This window comes from Sinocyclocheilus anshuiensis, unplaced genomic scaffold, assembly GCF_001515605.1.
Source record: "Sinocyclocheilus anshuiensis isolate Anshui unplaced genomic scaffold, SAMN03320099.WGS_v1.1 scaffold2571, whole genome shotgun sequence".
Lineage (NCBI taxonomy): Eukaryota > Metazoa > Chordata > Actinopteri > Cypriniformes > Cyprinidae > Sinocyclocheilus > Sinocyclocheilus anshuiensis.
The window spans coordinates 290,069-315,468 of record NW_015560621.1 but is presented as its reverse complement, the minus strand read 5'-3'; the positions used below and the strand labels follow the sequence as shown (position 1 = coordinate 315,468).

General features: G+C 37.2%; 2 protein-coding genes and 1 long non-coding RNA gene across 4 annotated transcripts in view; 2 read left to right on the top strand and 1 right to left on the bottom strand.

Moving 5' to 3' along the window:
* The first annotated feature begins 443 nt into the window (after positions 1 to 443).
* LOC107681904 (uncharacterized) lies at positions 444 to 3,609 on the top strand. 2 transcript variants are annotated; one of them, XR_001633312.1, is made up of 8 exons: positions 444 to 513; positions 1,034 to 1,089; positions 1,330 to 1,377; positions 1,556 to 1,639; positions 2,212 to 2,268; positions 2,918 to 2,986; positions 3,228 to 3,274; positions 3,510 to 3,609. It is a non-coding gene; the product is annotated as an uncharacterized LOC107681904 (long non-coding RNA). The 2 variants fall into 2 exon arrangements; XR_001633313.1 differs by lacking the exons at positions 2,918 to 2,986; positions 3,228 to 3,274; positions 3,510 to 3,609 and adding an exon at positions 2,532 to 2,577.
* Positions 3,610 to 5,115: 1,506 nt separating this feature from the next.
* Positions 5,116 to 22,191, top strand: LOC107681899 (GATS-like protein 2). Its single transcript, XM_016478270.1, has 10 exons — positions 5,116 to 5,406; positions 5,537 to 5,774; positions 9,893 to 9,963; positions 10,226 to 10,419; positions 15,116 to 15,248; positions 15,531 to 15,654; positions 16,033 to 16,143; positions 18,979 to 19,061; positions 20,184 to 20,278; positions 20,368 to 22,191. Exons 2-10 carry the CDS (start codon positions 5,662 to 5,664, stop codon positions 20,431 to 20,433), a joined length of 990 nt encoding a protein of 329 aa, XP_016333756.1. The 5' UTR covers positions 5,116 to 5,406; positions 5,537 to 5,661; the 3' UTR covers positions 20,434 to 22,191.
* A 449-nt stretch (positions 22,192 to 22,640) lies between these two features.
* LOC107681900 (Williams-Beuren syndrome chromosomal region 16 protein-like) overlaps positions 22,641 to 25,400 on the bottom strand; it is a 7,694-nt gene continuing 4,934 nt past the window's right edge. The window contains exons 9-13 of the mRNA XM_016478271.1: positions 25,299 to 25,400; positions 25,058 to 25,145; positions 23,817 to 23,990; positions 23,456 to 23,541; positions 22,641 to 23,138 (exon numbers count right to left, since the gene is read on the bottom strand). The exon at positions 25,299 to 25,400 is cut by the window's right edge and continues 28 nt beyond it. Of these exons, the coding sequence (XP_016333757.1) occupies positions 23,061 to 23,138; positions 23,456 to 23,541; positions 23,817 to 23,990; positions 25,058 to 25,145; positions 25,299 to 25,400 (528 nt within the window). The 3' untranslated portion in view covers positions 22,641 to 23,060. The remainder of the gene's footprint in view (positions 23,139 to 23,455; positions 23,542 to 23,816; positions 23,991 to 25,057; positions 25,146 to 25,298) is intronic.

Below are 25,400 nucleotides of genomic sequence, written 5' to 3'. Positions count from 1 at the left end.
GCTTGTAACACTCCAAAGAGAAAGGAAAAATTGAAATAGCATCATATGACCCCTTTAAAATGTAATTATAGTAAATTATACAATAATTTAATAATTATAATCAATCATATAATAATTATACAATGAATTATATATAATAAATTATATATATATAAATTATTCATATTGAATGTTTTCCTTCTAATATTTTTTAATCTTTGTGTATACAATTACAAAAACGAAAAAAGATGGACAACAGATCATTTTTCTGTTGAACAATAATCAATTTATAAATTTAATCTCTCAGTGACACTTTTACTTTCTCATTTAAACAGTTTTTTTTCTCTCAAATACTTCGAGCTTTGGTCCAGTTTAATCACTGATCTACATAATGATGTCTCTATTATAGATCAGTGCGTTTAATACTTCTAAATGTGTCGATTTTAATTGCTTAACGTGACGCTCTTCTTCCGGTGTCTCTCTCAGCTTCAACCTGTCTGGGAGTGCTTGTGAAGAAGTGTGGTTTAAAACTAGGTACTTGGCTTTTTTATGTCTGCATCTGCTATTTCAGCGTTTCAATTACCCAGATTTTGTTCTCTTAAGTTTGGTTTATGGTAACATTTAATAGGTTTGACGCAAAGTCTTTCTTTTACGTGCTAGCGAATAGTAGACTACACCACGTGGTGAGTAACGTTAGTCCTGCGGAATCGTGTGCATAGAGAAAACTAGCGAGCTAAAAAGTTATTTATTCCGATTGCTTCTGTAGTTAAATGCACCAATTATATTGCACTATACGGATCCGTTGTGGGTAATTTGGTCCTTGTGAGGGACACGTGTTTAAAGATTGATCAGATCTCGTAGATCGCCAAGCAGATCATCACAAGCGGAATTTCTCAAATAGGGCAAGTTCCTCTATCTGCTTGGCTAGAAAAACACCAGGTTTGCTTTCATCACTGTAGAATAGTTGCAGTGTTGACAATGAGGCCTGGAATACCCCCATCATGTCTAATTTAGGACGATATGAAGACTAATGTTATTTTATTTCTCCCAACAGGGAATTCTTAGGCCTCTCCGTGTTTGTAGAGTATAGTAACTGACATATGCAGTATGGTAAGTCGTTTGGTTTTTTTTAGGAAGTGGTTTGGAAAGGAAATGCACAGTACTAGTCAGTTTAGTCATAGTGGGCTTAGGAACAAGTGCAGTGCAAAAAATACAATTCCCTTCTCTTGCAAGTCACTGTTGTGGCCACTAAATAACAGTGCTACTTATGAGAAGACATTTTTACCGCAGAACATGTTGCTGCTTTTTATTGATTACATGTCTTTTCAAATAAGATGTGTGCGCTTTCAGGTTTCTGATGGCATAACAGGTCCTCTTGTGAACGGACTGGCCAATTGGGTAAGAATTTGTTGGGATAATGATTAATTGCCAGAGTTTTGTAATGATGATTGGCATTAATGTTCAACTGCTCTTATAAACCATGAAAGAGGATGTGCCTTTCTGAACACTCAAACTCCCTTTCATTGTTCTTAAAATGTAGACATGCTATGCTTTTCTTATTTCACTATGCTTTCAGGCTTCAGAACAAAATGTGGGTGAATAATCCTGGGAATGAATACATAAAATGCATGTTTTGCATCTGAAGAAGCTTGTCCTAATGGTAAATGTCACTGAATGTTAGCTTTTTTTTAATAATAGTATCTGGTTTCATTTTATCTGTAACATTTCAATGTATTAAACTTTATTTGGTTAATTAAATTGAGGTCTAACACTCAAACTCCCTTTCATTGTTCTTAAAATGTAGACATGCTATGCTTTTCTTATTTCACTATGCTTTCAGGCTTCAGAACAAAATGTGGGTGAATAATCCTGGGAATGAATACATAAAATGCATGTTTTGCATCTGAAGAAGCTTGTCCTAATGGTAAATGTCACTGAATGTTAGCATTTTTTTAATAATAGTATCTGGTTTCATTTTATCTAGCATTTCAATGTATTAAACTTTATTTGGTTAATTAAATTGAGGTCTATCCCGACTTGCCCCTCTCAGTAGAGCTTAGTCGTTGGAAATGCCTCAGAGATAAAGTCTGTAGTATCGCTTTACCCATGTCGCTAATATCATTAGCTTTGTGGGAAAACGCTACAGTACATTTAAATGAGCTTAAAGGGTGTACCTTAATTTGTAAGGCATAGAGAAGGAACAACATATCACTTTAAGTTTCCACTGTGTAGGTGTGATCTGAAGGATGTCCACTAGAAGGCGCAACACCCCGTTTTTGGTGATTTGAGGTGTGTAATGTTAAAGTGGTTTATTAGAAATAACATTAGTCCGCACTGTTGGTATCTGCATCCAGTTGTATGTCTGACTGGAATGTTCATATGCCAGTGCTAGAGAACCTTGACACCCGCTCTTATTGGACCTTACATGTTTGTTGTTGGGTCCTGGTGGTGGTCGAGACAAGGCCTTTTGTTTTTTTTATAACAAATGCAGCCAGTCTATAAGCACTTCTCATAAGTATTGAAAAGTTGGTTGCTACACATTGCGTTCCCAGATCCTGAGATGAATTTGTGTGGAGCAGCACTTGCCACGAACCAAGCTGCTCCGAGACACTGAAGAGACCGGTTCATGTACAAGAATGCAGTGCTGTGCAAAATTTAACCCGCAGTATTTGGTTATTGATATAAGCCATATTGTGATTTTAGTTTTACTTCAATTAATCATGCAGCTCAAGCTGGAAGCCAAGCTGTTTTTGATGCGAACTTTCCTGCACAGCCTCTCTAGTGCAGAGCTGGTGTGCTTTCAATTCTCTCACATACCCAACATGTCATCCCCAGGATAACGGCACGCTGCGACCTACTCCTTTTAGAAGCCTTGTGACATTGTTTCAATAGCTCAGTGCGTCTTGATAATCCTGATGTGTCCGTGTTGTGCCCACAGGTCCCATATGGCTAGATTGAAGAATGAATGCTGGCAGGCTATCGTTCTTCCAGTACTGTAAAATGAAAAGTAAGGCATTTGTTCTTGAACATTTCCCAGTTGCATGTATGTGATAAATTTGGTCATATACCAAGGCTTTTAGGATACGTGGTTCCTGACTTGCTGTGGACATGACCAAAAATTAAAACCCATCCTAATGAGTCACTTCAGTTGTGTTTCTGTTGGGATTTATTAGGAACATTTCCTTAAATGCACTCAACATATAACTCAATGCGAGGTTGTGCGTGTTTAATTGTTTATGCTGTAACAGGTTTGGAGTTGGAGTGAAGGGTTTCCCAGCCGGACTTTTCTTGAAAGGTGAGAGATGTTCCACGTCTTTGGATCACTTTCAAAGGGGGTCAGCCACTTCTTTTCACTGGCGATCCTTAACGCTGTGATCCCACATCAGTGCCCTATGAGATGTTTTGCAGGTTTTTTCACAAAAAATAAACTGCTTGCTGTCTTTGGGGCAACACCTGATTCACAAAGCAATATCAATGGCTTATTGTATTAGCACTTTCAATATGAATGTAATTACTTCTGTCTTTAACAGTTGTTGCTGGTGAGATCATACTGCACAGGGAATCTGTAAACCTTCTGCTTTGGAATGTTTTGTGGTGATGCAGTTTTCAATAAATTAAGTGTGAAAGGTATCTGTGGTTTAAGTATTTATTTTTTATTTTTTGAAAGGCTGAAGGACCAATGTCAAATCCCAAATATCTCCCAACATGAATGCAAACAGTTTTTCTCAGTGTAATTTAGCCATCAAACTTTGCTACAGTTTTCTCATTAGAGCTCACCTTAGAGAGGATAGCATGAAGATTTGAAGTCTCGAAGCCTCATAGCCAGTGTCATGCCCGTAGGAGACTGGTTCTCAGGGCTTCATGTGGGTCATGGGGTTCAGATTAAAGGATTCTCTCTGCAGAACACAGCTTTTAGTGCTCCACTTCTGCTTTGACAAGCTGCCTTTGAGTGTGTAACCAAGCCTTTATTTGTGAGTGCTTGAATGTTCTATTGCTGTGTTTGCTCTTTGGGGAATGTCTTAAAGTGTAGTTTTCAGATGGGAATTTGTTCATAAAGTATCTGGTTAGAAAAGATCAATTGTTCAGGCCATATAACAGAATGGACTTGAGTATTTTATTCACTTGAATCTTTTAGATTCATTTCGGTTTGCACTTTTACACAAGCTTTTATAAGTCATTTTAATATTCAAGGATTAAGTCTGTATGAAAATACTCAAAAGCTTTTTGCCTTTTGTCTGTCTTAGATGACAGGTGTAAAGCTGATCCTTGTTGAGAGAAAGATGTAGTCTGATGTTAGGGTCCTTTAGCCTTTATTGTTAAATTTTCTTTATAAAGTGCATTACAGAAGAGAAATATTTACTGCTGGCTGAACAGTTTCTTGACTGAAACTAAAGATTCTCCACTCAAAATATTAATTTGGCTTTTCTAATGTTTGCTTAACTTTTTTACAAGAAAGCATGTTAGGCCTAGGAAGACAGTTGCCTATTTAAAAACATTACCTGGTAACAAACATACCTGATATTCAAAGAAAGAAAAGAAGTCATAGTCCAAAGCTTTAATGTGTTTTGAGTGGTAATGCTGAAAGGAATAGTGTCTAAAGAGGAGTGCTGTCTTTTGAACTGAACAATGCCTGTCCCTGTGAGAGATCAGAGTGTCCCAGGGATCTTATCACAGCTGCACACAAAGAATGCTTGTTGTTTTATGACTCTGCAGCACCAGCCCTGGTTACCAATAGACCGCAATTGTGAATTATTAAACTTCTGCTGCCTTGTATTAGATGGTGCACTCTGGGCCTGGACTTGGTAAATTAAGGGGTGTCATGATGTAATTATGCAATACATTTTGAACATGGTTGCTTCAAATTACACACACATATATAATATAAATTAATCTACAACCGTTCATTGGTCTTGAGGGAGAGGATGCCCATTAATAACATTTTGACAAAATTTTGTCCTGGGCCCTGTAAATGTTAGCGGTGTGTTCTGTGTCCCAGCACATTTTTAAGCCGTTAAATCTTTTGATAATTTTAGTTTAATGGAGGGATAGCTAAAAATGTTCATAACACACAATTGTTTTATATCCAAAAAATAAATTACATGGCATTTTATGCAAATATGACTACATTTTAAAACAAAAAATGTGAGTCTCGATAAACTGTCACAGAACTACATTTCCCAACACGCACTTCCTGTATAATTCGTCCCGCCCCCTTTTTTGACTGACAGGTTGTTTGTTTCACTGTTAACAGCTGCTGGCCCATTCCAATCCTTGTCGGAGTGGAAACACGGGGGCCGACAGTCCTCTTTTTTTTTCTCCCTTCCCGTTTACCTCGTTGTGCTTTCTTTCATTTCACCCCGCTTTACTCTCTTTCTCTCGTTTCCTTGGCAGACAACTTTTCCTTTTCTCTCCCCTTCTTTCCGCTCTGTTTGAAGGTTTTAAAGCCCTGTCCAGACTCCATACGCTCTATTTATTTATTTATTTATTCTTTCTTGTTTTATTAAAACGGAATAGGCAGTTATATTTTTTGCTCCCCTTCTTTCCGCTCTGTTTGAAGGTTTTAAAGCCCTGTCCAGACTCCATACGCGCTATTTATTTATTTATTTATTCTTTCTTGTTTTTATTAAAACGGAATAGGCAGTTATATTTTTTGGATGTACCACAAATGAGAATACGCAAAAGATGGAGCTGCACATTTTAGAGCACAGTTTAAAAGTAGCAAGTATAGCGAAAGAGGGCATCCAGATTTGCACTCATGGATTAATCAAACTAGCTTTCCTGCCCTCTAAAACAAGGTAAGTAGCTTCACGAATCAGGTTTGCGTTGTTAAACCTGTATTTACTGTCCTGTATGCACTGTCTTGAAGAATCTGCCGCGGAATTACATTAGCTTACCGCTACGCACCTCTCATGAAAGGCAGATGCAGTTTCAGCACTTTTTACATTCAAATTTCTATTTGCTCCATCTACGAGGCGCATGGCATCATCAAGCAAGCAGTCATGTGTGTTTTGTTTAGCGGTAATGATGGGCTGTGCTGTTGCTGGAGTTCATTCGACGGTGGAGGGGTGTGTGTGAACGTGCTCGGGGTTGTTTTTCTTCTTGTGCGGCGGTATAAATATACGGAGGGGGATGTTGCTTTAAATCCCCCCGTCTGTGATGCTCAATGCACGATCACGTATTCAGCATCACGGCTTTGATACAGATGTAGGGGGCAAACCTGATGACTTGATGTGAAGCTTATCTTTTCGGTGCTTTAATCAAAAACTGACCTGTTTTGATCAGTTTGGCAGAGATCCGTTTGAACTGCTCTCAGTGGCGCTGGTGGAAACCTGTAAACTGGAAGAGGAGGGAAAAGTTGTGGCCTGAACATGATTTGCTGCATAGGCTCACTGCCTGTGAACAGAAAAGTTTTTTTTTTATTTTTTATTTTTATTTTTTTAACCACCTTTTGTGTTTAGTAATGCACATTCATTGCTGCTGGTAACGTCTGCAGTTGTTTTCTGTCTCATACTGATACATCCTCGGATGAGGGTCTTTGTGAAAGACCATCATATTCATAGAGTCCCAAATGCCCCCTTGCTGTGTTTGCTAAGGAGAGTGTGTGAGTACATCTCCAGTAAGAGGCTGAACCTCAGGGAGAAACATCCTGTTTGGTCATTTAGTCTTGTTAGACTGTGTGTGCACACACACACACAGGCCTCTAGCTAGAGTTAAAGTGGTTAGAAAGGCAGAGTAGGTTGTTTTCATGTCTGTGTAAGTGTCTTGATTAAAAAAAAAAATCAGTGGTTTAAATCTGGGGCCTAATTACGTTCAGGCCCCTTTTATGTTGCATGTTTACTTGCTCTAACATTTGGAAATCTCATTTTCCAAGACCGTTCAGAATGCTTTATTGGTTTTATGCTTCTTAATGGCTGTCATGTTCTGCATACTTGTTTTGAAAAGGTATTATTGCATTCATGAGACTGAAATTAAGCAAACAAGTATGCGTGTTAGATATTGGCTTTGAAAATAAAAAAAAAAAAAAAACATCAGTCGACGACTAGTAGTTAGACATGTTTGAATAGGAAACTTTTCTTTGGTGATCAAAGCTGTTTTGTCATGACTCTGGAACAGAGCCTGTTCCAAAGCCTGGATCAGCAATGATGGCATCACATCGTATCGAAAGGAAAAATACTGAAAATAGAAAATTAACATCTCAGCAAAAATATTCAAGGTCTGCCTGCAAAAGCAGGGTTATTAATTTGCGAATTGAAGATTTATCACCGTAAAAAGCTTTGCAGCTGTGCTGTTTTAAACATTCAGGTTCTGTTTACAGTGACATATTCCTCCTGGTGGTTTGCATCTGGCTGTGAACAGCGTTTCTATTGTATTCAGTGCTGTATGTCTTGCCCAGCAGGCCGTGAAATCCGTTTTAAGGGCTTTTTTTGGATCTGAATGCAACTTCATGTAGAAATGGCATTTTTGATATGGCTTCTTTTCTGATTTTGAATCTTTAAATTGATACTGACTTGGCAAACACTTTTATGCTAGGTGATAGGAGGAAACACTTGTTTTTCTGTCGCAGTGGCACAGCTTGAATCTATTTATTTAGGCTAGTAGCTGTTTGTGAAGTGTCTCAGAGTGATGCCGAATGCACACAACACGAGGGGAGCTCTGGAAATAGTTGATTACAGTTAGAAACATTGTTGCCAGCCCTTGGGTTGTGCTGGCTCACTGTTTGTCCAGCAAGATATAGAGGAAGCAGTTTTTTTTCACACAGGAAGATGCAATGAAACAACACAGTTAACCAAATGCAGTGTCACCATTAAAACAAAACAAAAAGCTATATATATATGTGTATGTGTGTATGTAGTGATGTTTATAATAATAATAATAATAATAAATTGTTATTCTGCTCCAGTTGCTTTCACTGTGAGGTTATAGTGTGTTGTTTTTAGTCTACAGGTAAGAAGGCTTTATTTCCAGCAACATTACTGGATAAACGGGAACAGCCATCTTGTAATTTCAGGGTTTCTCACCTAAAAATGGAGTTAGGAAATAAAAAGCGGTAAATATATTTTTAGATAAACTGCTGGAATCAATAATTATTTGGTAGAGCATTTGAAAATAAGATTCAATGTGTGTGTCCTCAGAGACCTCAGGAACGGTTGTTAGGAGCACATTTCTGAGCAGAGGCTCTGAGTGAGTGAGTCATAGCCTGTTGAAAATTTACCGTGGAGATGTTTTGTTGCTCCAATTTAAGGGCATAAGACCTGCCTTTCCTCTGTGATTATTGCTTTGCTTTTATTGCTCATCTCAGGACTCAAATTAGTGTAGATCCATCACTGTATCTCTCTCTCTCTCTTCACTCAATGACTCAACTTCAGCTCAAAGCTGAATGAATTCCTAGTGCTGCAGAAAGGTGGATTTTTATGTAGAAAAAGTCAGTCAGTTTCTTATTAGTTATTAAATTAGTTATTTCTTATACCTTTCTGTACTGCAGTGCTGTGTCATTTAGACTCTAGGGGATTTCAAACGATCCAGTGACACAGCACCAGAAGTGTCTGACAGCTTGCAAAAACCTTGAAAAACAAAAAAGTTTACCCCCCCCCCAGCACCACTTTGGGGCATAAGACCTGCCTTTCCTCTGTGATTATTGCTTTGCTTTTATTGCTCATCTCAGGACTCAAATTAGTGTAGATCCATCACTGTATCTCTCTCTCTCTCTTCACTCAATGACTCAACTTCAGCTCAAAGCTGAATGAATTCCTAGTGCTGCAGAAAGGTGGATTTTTATGTAGAAAAAGTCAGTCAGTTTCTTATTAGTTATTAAATTAGTTATTTCTTATACCTTTCTGTACTGCAGTGCTGTGTCATTTAGACTCTAGGGGATTTCAAACGATCCAGTGACACAGCACCAGAAGTGTCTGACAGCTTGCAAAAACCTTGAAAAACAAAAAAGTTTACCCCCCCCCCCAGCACCACTTTGGCGGTGGCAGATAAGATGCTGCTTTCCACAGTCAACAAATCGCCTGCTTTCCCACCAGAGGAAAAATGATACACTATGTCGGTGGACAGGCCCATAAATAAGGACTCCTCTTACCTGGTGTCTGGAGCCGTTTGGGATGCACGAGCAGCGTTATGAGCCAGCTGCGGCTGCCTGTAATTTGTGCAGCAATGTCGGCTTATGTTTGCACAGGCACATTCTGCACAGATATATTTTTCCTGTTTTGTCATCTTTGGGGAAAGAGATTATACTGTGTGTGAAAGGCTGATAAAACCAGCATTTAGCTGAACAATTTTATTCCTGAATTATTTATTTAGAGCATTTGATAAAAGCTTTTAATTTGATATGATTATGACATCAGGGTGTTCTCCTGATATCATAATAAAGAAAAAAACTTCTTAATAATGATTAAGATATTTACACACATGTATACAAAGTGTAAGGAATATTTTTACTTCATGGTTACACCACATGACATTTTAGAATCATTAAGTTGAAAGTTTTTTTTTTTAATTTTTATTAAGGTTTGGCACAAGTTCTTTTTTTGTGAGTAGTTTTTGGGTTTCTCTGAGCTGGTCTTTGTTATTCTTCCATCTTTCATGTCCATTCAAAAACAATGCACTAAAGTTTAAAACTTCAAATCCCTAAGCCTGAGCAATTGACTATTTGATATTTATCAATGAATTGTTCAAGATATTGATAGATATGAATGTTGCTTGTTTTTTTTGTTTTTGTTTTTTTACAAAGGTATTATCCCTGTCATTCATGTCCATTCAATAATGCCTCAAATTTTAATTCTTCAAATCCCTATGCCTGAACAATAGATGTGCATGTTCATAGAAGCTTCTCAGGAATATGATTCATTTATTCATTACTCTGGTCCTTGGCTTATAATTTCCATCTCTTTTTCACTTTGCTTCTCTCCAGATGTAAGTTCTTTAGTTTGACCGAAACTCCGGAGGATTACACCATTATCGTGGATGAAGATGGCTTTAAAGGTAGGTCCCGTGGTTACTCTTTTACTAAGAGTGCACTGGGTTTAGTGCAGCGAGGCAAGATTAAGTCATGTAAAGTATCACCGATTCTCTTTAATTCCTTGTAGCTTGACTCCCTGCCAATGTTTGACCACATATTGCTCCATCACTGTGTCGTGATTTCATATGGTCTATAAAGATTTCAGTCATCACCTTTAGGACGAGCATTCAGTATGTTCAAAGTCACCTCCATGTCACTTTTTTTTTTCGTTGTTGTCTGTTTCAGAGCTGCCGGAGTCTGAGTATCTCAGTGTGGCCGATGCGACGTGGTTGGCTCTTAATGTGGTGTCCGGGGGCGGGAGCTCTACCAGCTCTCAGCCAATCGGTGTAACGAAAATCGCAAAATCAGTCATCGCCCCGCTGGCAGACCATAATATCTCTGTGTTCATGCTGTCAACATACCAGACTGATTTTATATTGGTGAGTGTCACAGATGCTTAGGCTATAGAGAGCAAGAAACAATTACCTAATTTTTATATTTCCAAAATTACATACTGTTTGCATTTCCACCAGAATTAAGGAGTTGTTTTTTTTTTATCCGTTATTTTTCTCCATTAAAACAATCGACACACACAAAGAAGCACATGACACCATCATATAGGTAATTCATATGAAAGCATCATTTATATTTACTACAAAACTAATTTCAGGGATTTTAGCGACACCTAGTTCAGGGGTCATCAATTAGCTTGGTTCCTTCCGGACCGTGAGACAATGGTTTCACCATTTCTACAGTTTAAATGAGCAGTGCAATCAAACAACAAAGCTGTTCATACCACAAGCACTTAGGGTCGCAATATTTAATATCTAGCTCCAGAGTTTTGTTCCCTGAAAGTTGCTTCTCTCCTTAGCTAAAAATGTTAAGCGTTGCATTACTGATTTAAAAAAAAAAATTAAAATCAGATGACATGGTTATTTTAACAACAGTAGTGCAGACACTGACAAGATCTTGACACTGTAAAAACACTGTAGAAATAAGAATGCAACAATATAAATCATTTAACTCAGTCCATTTAACTAAATCAAGTTTGTGTCAGATTAATGGCACCTTTACACAAAGTTTTTTTCATCTACATTTAGAATTATTATTTTAGCATGTTAAGAGCATTTCATCATAAACATTGTTCTAACTGGCATTGATCCAAACTTGTTCCTGGAGGGCCAGTGTCCTGCAGAGTTTAGCTCCAGCCCTAATTAAACACACCTGAACCAGCTAATCAAGGTCTTTAGGATTACTAGAACGATCCAGGCAGATGGGTTGGAACTGGCTGAAGCTAAACTCTACAGGACATTCGCCCTCCAAGAGCAGGATTGGACACCCATGAATTAGATCATTTCTGGCATGGATGGGCAAGAAAAGATACTTTGAATTTACTAGTTAGTTTACTAGCTAGTTCCTGGTAATTTGGTTTTTGCTAATGCTAAAAATGTTCTCTTTTTTTCAGTAAGCCTTATGTGCTATTCATACTGTAGGTATCTGACTGTAAAAACAATGTTAATAGTCTGATTAAACAGCTGATATTTATATCATTTATACCTTTTAATATTTATATCCAATTTGGCTCAACTGATAATAACTGAAATAATCTCAGGCGCCACAGTTTTGGCTCAGTATCTTAATCCTTTGTGATATTTTGCCTTTTTTTTTTTTCTTTTATAAAGTACTACTGCTTGACTACATGGACATTTATAACTATTCCAATAAAGTATTGTCCGGACAAGGATATAAAATACAGAGATTGGACCTCTTGTAAATTTAAAAGATTAGTTCATTTCCAGATTTAAAATTCTGTCATCATGTTAGTGATGTTAGTATCCGAACAGTTGATGGGCACCATTGACTTCCATAGCCGGAAAAAAAAATACTATGGAAGTCAATGGTGCCCATCAACTGTTCGGATACTAACATTTTTCAAAATATCTTCTTTTGTGTTCAACAGAAGAAAGAAACTCATACAGGTTTGGAACAAGTGGAGGGTGAGTAAATGATGACAGAATTTTCATTCTGGAAGTGAACTACTTTAATTGAACACCCCTGACCTAGATAAAGAGTTTCGTTCTCTCTTGGGTGATTCACTTCACTTTTGTGCAGTACAGCATTGCATAGAATCATCTCTGACTTATTCTGGAGTTTACACTCACTTAGACAATCCTCATTACTTGAACTGTAGGAAATTATGTGAATCCACACATGAAGAACTAAAAAATCAATATAAGGATCAAAAACATGAATGTTATATCATGAGAAAAAGAACTCCAATACATGACAAACATAAACCAGTCTATTGCGATTAAGATTATATGAAAACAAGCCCTGTGATATGTAGTTTGAATAAGTGTCATATTATTGGTTGATATTAAAATACAGATTCACAGCTTCTCCATTTCATAGCACAAGTTGAAACTGTCCTTTTATATAAGGACATGGCTTTATGTCTGGTTATTGCTATCAGATGATCAAACTTTAAACAATACATACAGTAAATCCTGAGCAAGTCATCACTTCTCATTTCCTTTAACCAAACCATCTACCATGACCACAGCCAGTTGCTGTCATCTCAGCACATTTCCACTTTGTGTGTGTTTGTGAACACATTCCCAGTCAGTGGTGGTACGGTCACCAGAGCCTGTTTATGAAAATAACAAGAAATGTGGGAGCGATGGTAATCTGGGGGTAGTTATGTAAAGAGGATAAAGCCTGTGGATCAGCAGCCGCTTACTGGAATTTACCAGAAAGTTCAGGTTCCACACCAGCTGCTCCCAGCCAGAGGAATAATCACAGAGCTTTATAGAAAGAGAGGAGATTACCTGCCTCCTGTGCTGAGCCACTGGAGAGGCCATTTCCTTCTCATCCTCACCCTGTCCTTCGCTCTTGGCCTGGTTACTTAAAACTTTAAGAGCAGTTCAGAAATACCCGTCTGTGTCCGGCCCATCAGGCCTAGAGCACACAGATGTCTCCTTCATTTGGATCACTAAAAAAAGTGAAAGAGAATATTGTCTTCCAGAGGAGTTGTTGATGGGTTAAAGCTTTCCAGCCCTGGGGAAAAACTCAATGTTGTGTAAGGCTAAGCTAAATAGCTTGAAATAATATTTCTATATATTATATTTCAGCCTCAGATATTCAATATTTGCATTCAGTATATTATTATTATTATTATAAAAGTTTAACCATCATTTCAAGCAAACAACCATTGTTACTTAATGCAAGAAATAAAATACAGCAAAAATATAGTTCAAATATTCAAACTGTTTACACTTGCACGTAATGATTTTTAATAATTTTTATAAATATGCACAAATATATTTTTACTAAAATATTTGAAAACATGAAATGTAACGTGGAGACTACCGTGAACATTTTTGAAGGATGATGCAAACAAATTTGACAGTGGATCAGTTTTGAATCAATTCTCTTCAACAGGCTATTTGAACTGATTCACAAAAACAATCAAACTTATCAACTCTAACGCTGTTTTTGTTACTCAAATTTAAATCACATTTTTACTAAATGAACACAAGAAGTAATGATTTTTAATAATTTTTGTAAATACAAATATGAAAAAAAGAATATGAAAGAATGTAACATGGAGACTACTGTCCTTGTGACGTCAATTTTGAATCCATTGACTGCAACAGGCAGTTTGAACTGATTCTCAGAACTCTAACTCTGTGTTTGATGCTAAAGTTTAATTTCAGACTCGCCATTACAACTAAAACCTAATAGAATTACAAGCATATTAAAATGGTAGCAATATTTGTGATTTGCTTACTTTTGTGTTGCCAGCAAAATTAAATTGTATATTATACATTATAATCAGTGTTGGGATGAAAGAATGTAACATGGAGACTACTGTCCTTGTGACGTCAATTTTGAATCCATTGACTGCAACAGGCAGTTTGAACTGATTCTCAGAACTCTAACTCTGTGTTTGATGCTAATGTTTAATTTCAGACTCGCCATTACAACTAAAACCTAATAGCTGACAACTATAACCTAATAGATATTCAAATAGTTGTATCTCGGCCAAATATTGTCCTATCCTTACAAACCATACATCAATGGAAAGCTTATTTATTCAGGAAAATGTGCATTACATTACTTTTGCGTTACTTTTTAAATATGAGCAGGGCTCGATTGTTTTTAATATACGAAGTTCTATTTATAGCGCATGTAAAAGCCCTTTCACACCAAAAAATGGGAAAACAAAGTAACTGGCGTTACCTTTTTGAAAAAGTAACTCCGATATTTTCTTGTAAATTAAAAAGTAATGCGTTACTTTACTAGTTACTTTTTATAAAAGTAATCTGATTACGTAACTCGCGTTACTTGCAATGCGTTACCCCCAACACTGATTATAATGATGCATATTAAACAATATATAGTGATATATTGCCCAGCGCTTGTTGTATCGGTGTAAAATGTTTGCTCTTGTTAAACTATATTTAGTTTTCTCATGAGATAGTAATGGTTAGATGTAAACCTTGAAAATGTTTCAATTCTCTGGAGCTCGTAAAATAGTCCAAGGAAACTGTATATTCTGTATATGTATAACTGGATAGTTACCCTTGAAATACTGTGTGGCGCTTATTTAGTGCACCCATCAGGCCCTCACTGAAAAACTCTGAATTTCAGCTTAATTGGTTGCTCAAGACATCCTTGTATTGTTTTCCTTGTAATGTATTCTGGGTTTGGTAGTGGTGTTTGAAATGCAAATGAAGGTTAATTTGTGTTTAAGTCAGCTGGTTTGGGTTACTGAAGGAAAAGGCAGAAGCAGAGTCTAAATTAAGGGTTTCTACTTGTGCTTGTTTGTGTTTCTGTAGATGAGCTGTATTGAACGTTCATACTGTTTCATAAATTGAAAATGCAGAAAAATAAGTTCGATAAGGTTTGTGCCTATGTTCAGTTTCCTACTGTAGATGTAGCACATCCTGATACCACAGTACATCAAGAGTGTATTTTACCTAACAAGTTTGGCACTGTCCGCAAACAGTTTTAATGGTTTATGATTGTTTGTTCCCTCTTTGAACAACTGAGCTCACTAAATCATCTTGTTGGTAGCTCTCTTAGTGTCTTACTAAATGAAAACTAACTTCTCATGTGCGATTCTGTCCATAGGTTCGAGAGAGGGATCTGCCCATGGTCATGCACACGCTGTCTTCAGAATTCACTCTCCTGAGGGTTGTCAATGGAGAAACGGTTGCTGCCAACAGTACCAGGGTCACCAATGGTTTTGTCAAGCCTAAACTGGGTAATCATCTGTCATTAGTCTGAGGGTGCGTCGGCGCAAGGCATTTTGTGCATTTGCAGTACCAAGTGATGTTGCTGAGACTTAAAGGGACCCAAAAATAAAAATCCTGTTATCATTTACTCATCCTAATGTCATCACAAAACTTTCTGTGTTACATAAAAGATGATATTTTGAGAGGTTTTTTTTTTTTCAATGATCACCAATACTGTTTGGTTACCAACAGTTTTTGGACTGACACACCAGAGGTGGATGTTAATGCTCGTTTTATTTTTTTTTCCTCAGTCCCTCGGCCGATCATTCACCCTCTCTCCAGCCCCAGTAACATGTTCTGCGTTACCAGCCTGGACCCCGACACGCTGCCCTCGGTGGCCACACTGCTCATGGACGTCATGTTCTACTCGGGCGGGTAAGAGCTCCACGCCGGGCCGCTCCTCCTGGCTCACATATGGCAGTAACCGAGAGCCATCTGCCAGATCTATTAGAGAATGATGATAATACACACAGGTCGCTGTAGGGAGTGCATTATGTGACGACAGGGGAGAAAAGACTGGAGATAAAATGAGCAGTTTGTATTTGTACAATATTGCCCTTCCTTATAGTGGCTGAACTTGTTTACTGCTCAGACAGTGGCATCAGGCCAACAATTAGAGGGAAAGATCAGATCAGAGTTGCCCTTATCATACTCCTCCTTCCATTTTTCACTGTTCCTTGTGAAAGCATCAGCTGAGTTGAGCTCTAATGAAGCTTGCGTAATAACAAGAATCCCTGCTGTGCTTCATTACAGTGCGAAAGAGACCGGGGGGCAGAGTGAGGATTCTGGACACATCCGCTTTTTCTCCTTCTCGCTGATCGAGGGCTACATCTCTCTAGTTATGGATGAGCAAACGACCCGGAGGTTAGACAAGCCCTGCATCTAACACTCTGTTAATGTCAACATGAAAACACAATTGACCCCATTTGATTTCTCCAGGGATGTGATTCTTCAGGATTAATCGGAATTCCGGTTATTTCGGCCTGAAATCACTACCCATGTAAATCATGCAGATCAGTAATAAAAAAATTAATGGGGCGGGGAGTTCAGGGTGATGCTGGTTACTGCATGATGATTGAAATCGTGAAATGGCCTTATGCAATTAACTAATTAAACTGCGAAAAGGTTATGTTTTCTAATACATCATGGACAGAATGGTCCTGAGAGCGCTGAACGAGCTGACATCTGCAGGACAGTCAAAAGGGTTCAAATGGTTCAAAGTGCCAAATGCGAGTAGAATCAGTGCTGAAACGTTACTCGCCTGGTAACGTTTTTATGAACGGTGGTGAGAATTTGAGATTGCTTAGTATATCATAAGATTTGCAACGGTTGTGATGTAATTATATAAATATAGGCTATAGTGTGACGTGCTACATGTCTGCTGTAACAGTACTGTTTTTTCAGTTTATATTCACTGTAAATGCTAGCTGTGTTTGAGTCGCTTTAATTTGCATTTGGGAACACAACATTCATCATTAGAATCATTTATATATCTGTTGTTGTTTACGAAGAGACGTTTGTGTCACGTGATCCTTCAGAAGTCATTCTAATACTCTGATTTGCTGCTCAGGAAACATTTATTATTTATTATCAATGTTAAAAACAGTTTTTGCTGCTTAACATTTTTGTGGAAATGATACCACTCAGACGTTTGTGGTAAGATTTAAAAAAAGAGAGAAATTGATTTTATTCATCATACATTAAAGTGATGAAGAGTGAGTGAAGGCATTTAAAATGTCGCAAAAGCTTTCTATTTAATAAATGCTTTTATAAATTTAATAAATATATTTGATAAATGCAAATAAATGCTGTTTATTGAACTTTCTATTTATTAGTGCTGTCAAAATTAGCGTTAACGCAGGCGATTAATTTTTTCAATTTGTTTTAAGTTCACTTAAATGAGAAGTTATTTTATTATTTAGTTGTTATTAGTCTAATAAATGTTCTAATTGATAGCTATCAATTATCTTGTAATGTTGAATGGTTATAGTTAAAGGGATAGTTCACCTTCAGTTGCAAAAAGATGCCATTAAACAAATATTAAAAATATACTGTCTTTATGTTGTTTCTACATTAATTTGAAGATTGAATGTGAAATTATTACAATATAAAATTATAATTAAAAACTTTAATGTTAGGTGGGATTAATCACAATTAATTTCAGAAAAAAGTGTGATTAATTAGTTAATTTTTTTAATCAATTGACAGCACTATTTATCAAAGAATCCTGAAAAATAAAATGTATCACCATTTCTGCACAAAATATAAAGCAGCACAACTGTTTTCAACATTGATAATAATCAGAAATGTTTCTTGAGCATCAAATCAAATTGTAATGATTTCTGAAGGATCATGTGACGCTGAAGACTGAAGTAATGATGCAGAAAATTCTGCTTTGCATCACAGGAATAAATTACATTTTATAATATATTAAAATTGAAAACTTTCTTTTTTTTTAATTTGTAATAAAATTTATTTTTATTTTTGATCAAAAATATTTCAAAATCATTAATAATTGTAATGTTTCCGAACTTTTGGCAGGTACTTTAATAATGATTATTATATTATATTTTCTATATTATATTATATTAATCATGATTATTAAATGCTGCTTTTTACTTTTACAGGACAATAGTATGTATTAATAAAATATATCTTGTGATAAGATACATTTTTTTAAATAATAAGCACCGGGGCTTGGGGGCCAGGTCAGATTTTCCTGCTTTTTTGTCTCTAACTCATCACATGCCTGTTTCTCAATACGCACCCCTAATCTTGTGCATAAATCATCAGAGCATGCTATTACAAAGGACAAAGGGTTTGTTTTTTAAATCTTTCATCCAAATATAATAAATTGCTTTCTGGCTGCCGTCACCTACTCCACTATTATTTTCCAACTTTTTTTTCTTCCAGCCACCTGTGACAATTGTATTAAATGCCCATTTTTCAAATAATTCCCAATCCATAAAATCTTTTTTTCCTTGATCACATGGAAATATCACATTAAAGGGATAGTTCACACAAAAATGAAAATTCTGTCATTGTTTACTCATGTCGTTCCAAACTGATCAATGTTTATATATGTATAAAAGACTAAATTAAATCCGTTAACTATATAAAGTAATCATGTCTCCTCAGAAGATTTGAATCAAACTGATCAATTCATATGGATTACTTTTACTATCTCTACAAACTTTTAGAATCGTCAAAGTTTTGGTTTTGTGGACAGAAATCTCTCAGGTTTCATTAAAAATATCTTCATTTGTGTTTCGAAGACAAATGAAAGTCTTATGGGTTTGGAACGACGTGAGGGTGAGTAAAAGGTGACAATTTAAATTTTTAGATAAACAGTCCCTTTAACAGAAGTAAAATGGCTTGCAAACGTCAATTCATGTTGACTTTAAAGAAATTAAACATAATTTTGTGTATAGACTGCAATATGGGACCTGCATGGGTTTTTAGGTGAATTTCTTTGTCTTTTGACTCTGACGCTTAAACTTTGTCTGCAGTGGTTTCATCAGAATTTTCTAACTATTTAAAAATTTAAAATACCACTGTCTTTTAGCTTGAAGCCTGTTGAATCATCATGTCTTTGTGTGTGGCTACAATGGAACTTGCCTGATGAAAAGATTTCTGTATAGTATCATCATTATGATTTTATCATTGCATATGGTTAACATGCTGCTCTTTTCTTGTCAGGTTTCCAAACAACGTCCTCTTCACCAGCGCTTCAGGAGAGCTTTGGAAAATGGTCCGCATCGGAGGACAACCCTTAGGGTTTGGTGAGTTCAGGCTAAAACTCAGAGCTAAAACAGCCTGCTGTTACAATGAGAATCCCCACAATATCTAGGGACTAGAATTCGGGGGTTGGTTCTTTTGACTTGGGCCTGTAAGCAACCACCCAGAACACCCTAGCAATGTGCTAAAACAAACACCCAGAACACATTAAAGGTGGGGTATGTATTTTTTTTTAAATGCTTCAGAAAACCGAGTCGGGCCGAGTACCAAAACAAACTTGTAGCCAATCAGCAGTAAGGGGCGTGTCTACTCATGATGCTGAGGAGAGAGCGCTCAGTGCACAGGGTGGACATTTTAGCCGAGCCAAGCGACAGAAAGATAGAGATGGCGAATAGATTAAAAAAAGAGGAAAAATGTCTGCGGAACAAAAGAAGGCTTAAGGCAACAAGGCAAGAAGTAGGACCCGTATAAATATCGGATCAGCTTTCCAGCGCTGGAGAGAACTCGAGGAGCGGAAGGCCTGCGATCGGACGCCGAGGTTGCTTTGTTTCCTCTCGATGTATTTTTCCGGTGTAGACACGGTGTAACATTGGTTTTGCTTTGTTTCACAGAACTAATCGTTGCCTGGGTTGCATATGTATGTGTGGGGCGGAGCTATCAAAATAGGGGCGAGACCCTTTTGTGGTAGGGGCGTGTTTGTTTTGGTGATTTTAAATATCAACATTGGCTACCAAAAATCGCTTACCCAACCTTTAACAAATGCTTAGCCACATACTCACATATTGTCATGATAGCATTCAAATTTTCCTTGATTATAAAAAGTTTAAGGTGCGGTCACATTAACAAAATTTCAGCAAAATTTAGTGGGTAAAAAAAAAAATGTATCTATTGTCTATAGTATAGTATAGTGTATGTATGGAGCATAGTCACACAGAAGTCACTTTCAGACCAAGCAGCCGTTGGTTGGTCAATGTGGTGAATCTACATGGGGAAATGTCTCGCCCTCATGTGAAATTCCCTATTGTGTAGATTTCTATTGAAATGGCCATTCTAATTCTATTGAAATTGACTGCACCTTAATGCACAACTACCTCAGTAAAACCAATATGCATTTGAAAGCTTGAGGATTTGGTAACTGAATTTGTTAGTCGCTTGTCTTCCATCAGATGAATGTGGCATAGTGGCTCAGATATCTGAACCGCTGGCGACCGCTGACATTCTAGCCTATTATATCAGTACCTTCAAGTTCGATCACGCTCTGGTGAGTTTCAGCACCCACCACTTTCCCGTCACCAAATATTCAGCTACGAAGGGCGATGTTTAACACCGCAACATCTTGTGTCCACCCAGGTTCCCGAGGAGAACATCCAGAGCGTGATCGGAGCCTTGAGGACCAATGAGAGCACAGGACAGTGAGACGCTCTGCGATTGGATAGGAGTCCCACGTCCCTGAAAACATTTAGATTTCTTATGTCAAACTCTTAAAAGTGCCAAGAGCTTACCTGAGGACTGCTTCTGGGGGAGGTTATGGGAGAAGGATCGGAAGGCGAATGGATAAGTGTGGGGAGGACTCTAATCTTGCAGTCAGTATTGAGCGACAACATCACTTCCTGTCCATTTCTTGCAAAAAAAGAAAACCCTAATCCCCAACCACCTCTACAGGGACCCTGCGATGGTGTGAATCCAGTGTTTTTCTTGTCTTCTTTCTCCCCCACCCCTCTTCCTCTTATCCACTCCTCCTCCGCACATCATTTTACCATGGCAACAGGGCCTGGACTTTAGCTACCGATTCTTAAGACGTTGTAAACAACCATTATGTATTAGTGGCAGGTCCTCCTCCTAGAGGACACAGAATGTACTCCAATGTTTCTCAAGATTTATTTCATTTTTCCTGCCCCCTTCTTGTTTCCCCTTGCAGTGCCAAGACATGGGGCATAAACAGTCTCCTTGTCTTAAAACGTGATGTTTCTCGGGATGCAAATTGATGGTTCAGGGTTGTTGTTGTTTTTTTTATTTAGGCAAAAAATGGTCCAGTCACAAGTTCAGTCTGTGAAAGAAGCTTCTCATGCCCATTCAAAAAGTTTCCAGTTTTTAGTTTCAAGGTTTTGTTTCTTTCCCCTAACCTCAATCCTATATTCACGTTTCAATGCCAAGTAGCTGGGTAATGAATTAGTAGTTGTTGTTGCTGCTGTTGTTGTTGTTGTTTTTGCCTTCAGAGTACAATCAATGGTTTTTCTGTCTGCCCGGCCGAGTTGGCAGTGAACGTGCGCAGAGATCGGAATCAAGGATTCGGGTGAGGTGAAACCGTTTTTGTTCAGGTTATATACACAAACAAAAATAAACTGCACGAAACAAATCGTGCAGTTTATTGTATTCTGTTTTTAAACTCGTTTCAATGAGGCCGTCACTTTTTTTATTTCCGCCCTGGAGTCGTCGCGTGCGTGCAATCGGATGAAATGTCTTTTTAGTCTTCACCACTACTCGCTATTTTGAGTATTTTGCAAAGCGGTCTCTTTATTCATGGAGGAACTGTTAGGGGAAGCCTATCATTTGTTGAATGTTAGTTAAGGTCAGGTGTCGCAGACACTGGCGTTAGTTTAGGCCTTCAAGCTCCCCTTGTCTGCACTTTATTTAAGGTCTATCTTACAGATCTTACTCTTCTGATGTGAAATACTGGGGATGAGTATCTTCCCCCTTGAAGGAGTCTCTTTTCGAAGGGTCACTTGTTGCTCTTTACACAAGGATGGGTGTCTTTTTTCCACAAGCTTTTCTTCTATCAGCTTGGAAGCAGAAATTTGCAGAAACTTATATATCTATTATATTTATCAGTGTTAAGGGGTGACGTGTGTGTTCTCTGACAATTAAAGAGGTGAAACAATCTATTTTTTCAGCTTACTTTGCTTTTAGGTTTCAATTTAGGTTCAATTGTTACACTTTTTTTTTTCTCACTGTTTGAATTATGTTTTCTTAAGCATACAGTGGGGGTTTACACCATGCAACTGTTAGACCATGTGCCAATTGAAGATTTGTTATATACACAAGTTTAAGATATTTAGTCATACCTGTGATTTACAAATGATTTCTGTGGGATGATATTTGCAGAAGCTACTTCTAACTACCCATACAAATTGATTGGGAGAATTTGTTGATTAAACCAGCTCAGACACCAGAAAAGGTCATGACTTGATTGCTTTTTTTTTTTTATCTGAACTTTTGAATTTTGAAAAATGAATTTTTCTTTCTGTTTCTTGACACTTTGTGTAGGTCAGAAACGGTCCCTTTATATTTGCATATTAAAGAGGGTAACTTTCAACTAGTCCCTTCTTTTCCCTCAATGTCAATCACAATCAGTTTGGTACAAATAAAAGCATGTACTTGATTCTGAAGGATACAGGAGTTTCACTATAACTTCAAATTAGTTGCTTCTCGTTTATATTTATACAGCCACCTGAAAACGTGATAATTATATATTTTATATGTATAAAATGTGTGTACTTTATTTTTTAGAATATTTTTATTTAATCAATTATGCTCAAATAATTTCATGAGCTAGTAATTGAATCAGTTATTTAGCAAAGGTTTGAATCAGTTTTTATAATTTTATTTTATAATATATAGGCTTGTTGATTTTTTTTTTTGCCTATTGGCAATTTTTTAACACGAAAAGCAGATCTAGGAACAGCACAGATAATGTGGCTTTGAGCATACAGTGTCCACTTCAGGTGTTGACAATGTGGCAAAACATTTAGAGGAAACTTCCAAAATGTCCAAGTAGCTAACATAAGATTCATTAAGAGGACTCGAGTTATTTAGGAGTCACACCCACGTCTATTTTTGAGGTCAGCACTGTCAACAGCAGAGGAGGTGTCGCATTTCCATGTTACCTTAAACACAGCCTTGGCTTGCTTGATTCAGTGTGACATAAGACTCCTTAGTGAGGGCCTTTAACAAGTCCAAAGTTCTGGAGAAATAATGAAATGTGGCATGCTGATGGTGTTCACTGAAGTGCCAGAAAAATAGGCCAGATTTGCCATAACAGTCTCTCATAAGATTGATTTGACCAGCGCCACCATGTGGTCAACACCACAGGCAACATCCGTCACGTGGCCTGGCACCGTCACCTAAAACAAGTGACAATCATTAGCATAAAGAAAACAGATTAACATCTACTTAGTATAGTTCAGTGAATTGAAGATGCTAATATACTATAGAAGTGTAAACTTGTAGATTCAATAATGCAACGTGTTCGAATTAGGTTCATATAGAAGCTTTTCTCAGCAAATATTGTTATGTGTGATTAGCTGTGATTCATTACCTAATTGCATTGGTAAATAAAAAAAAATGGCAGCCCTAGTTTGTTTGCAAAACCAACTGACAAGCTCTGAAATCCACACTTTTTCATGTTAAAAGAAAGAATGCAATGTTGTTGGCTTCTTACCCTCCATGGAAAATACTGGTCATCATGTTTCCCAACGCCGAGACATCCTCTCACATTCTTACCCCAAACAAAAAGCTCACCTCGATCTGAAAACAATATTCATGTAGCAAATAACTCGGCCATCTATTTACATGGATGTTGGCCAGGAAACAGGCTGGATTTAATACCAACATGGTTATGCAAGCATTTGTAGCAGGTGTTTTCAGAAGAAAGAACATTAACACTTAGTATCCTGCATGAGAGCACATTTAAAATCTCTGAAAACACTCCAGAAGAATCTCTTAATCACACTCAATACAACGACATTTAATATCTTGAGTGAATGCACATGCTAAGTAATAATGTTCAGACTGTAGTTTACCTGTGATGGCTGCAAAGTGATTGAGTCCACAGCGGATGGACGAGACTTTCACTGTAGGGTTGAACTCTGACCTCCCAAAAAATGTGGCTGGCACTCGTTCTGGGATTGCAGACTCTGAAAGCTTCGGGCCTTTTCCCAGGATTCCAAAACCCCAAACAAACACCTCTCCTTCCTCTACAGAGATTGAGTTATTTAATTCATTACATAAGCATTGCAAAGAAGAGATCTTTCAAAGCAGCAACATCAATTTGTGCTTTTTCAAGAGCTGTATAGCAGGTAGAATTCAACAATTACGCATTCAAATATTAAAACCCACTGAGCATTTTAAATTATGATAATGACAAACCATGTAACCACTATGCAAATAGAATATTCAGGCAGGTCATATGTGTTTTCTGGTAAAGCACAAAGGTACACTAATGTACTATGCTGGTTTAATTATGGTATCAAATTTTAATACAAGGTTTGGAAAAATATATATATTTCAAAGTATTTGAACATTTTACTTCATGTAAAATATATACTTGAAGTATACCCTGAGATTGTTTCATATTTTTTAATAATAGAACAACACATTTGCATTTCAGTCTTTTATCGGTTATTAACTGCTACCTGTCGTCTGTTTGATTACGTCTTTAATTGATTTTTTCTGTACATTTCTGCCATATGTACATAAACTGACAGTCACCACTGATAAGCTACTACTAAATATTGTAGAAACTTAATTTTCTGTAAAGTTGCTTTGCAACGATTTGTATCGTGAAAAGCGCTGTACAAATAAACTTGAATTGAATTGAACCTTGACATGCCAGACGACATAGAATTCATTTTGATTGAATTAATCAATTTATTTGATATATTTATGATTTAATTAAATAATTAGCTTTTGATCAACTTACAAACCGCAGTTTGGGGAGCACCAATCTAGAATAAGAATCTATAAATAGGCATAACCTAGCATATTAGCATCAGGATTATTATTGTTAACTACAACCATAGCAAAACATTTTCATTACTTAAAATCAAATATAAACTTCTATTATTTCAGCTAGTTGCCATAGCAATAATTTGACATTCTTGTTTAGTTTAACTTAAAGTACTTAACATATTTCATCATACGATTTATCATATTCATGTACTATTCACATTGTGCTTCAGAGAGCACCACAGTACTTCTGGTCATTTTTTAAGTGCACTGAATTGTTCCAGCAAACTTTAGGATTGTTTGACTGTAATCTTACCGTTCAGTACAGCCACCTGTGTTCCTCCGCATGCTGCCTGTCTGACTCGACCCACACCCCTCAGGGGCAGCAGCCGTGGAGAGCTCATCTGAAAATCAGACTTTACAAATGAGCTTCACAGCCTGTCATTGTTAGTGCATTGGCCTTTTTACATATAAAATTCCTTATAAGTGTCAATTCTATGACCGTGAACAATCAGTTCAATCATTTTTGATATTTGTTTGCCAGTTGTGCCCTTTACCTGTGTGGCCTCAGTGACTGAGGCCAGCTGCAGGTACTCCGAGTTTCCCCAACCAAAAACCTGCCCCTCCGTGGACACGGCCAAACTACAGTCTCCATATGT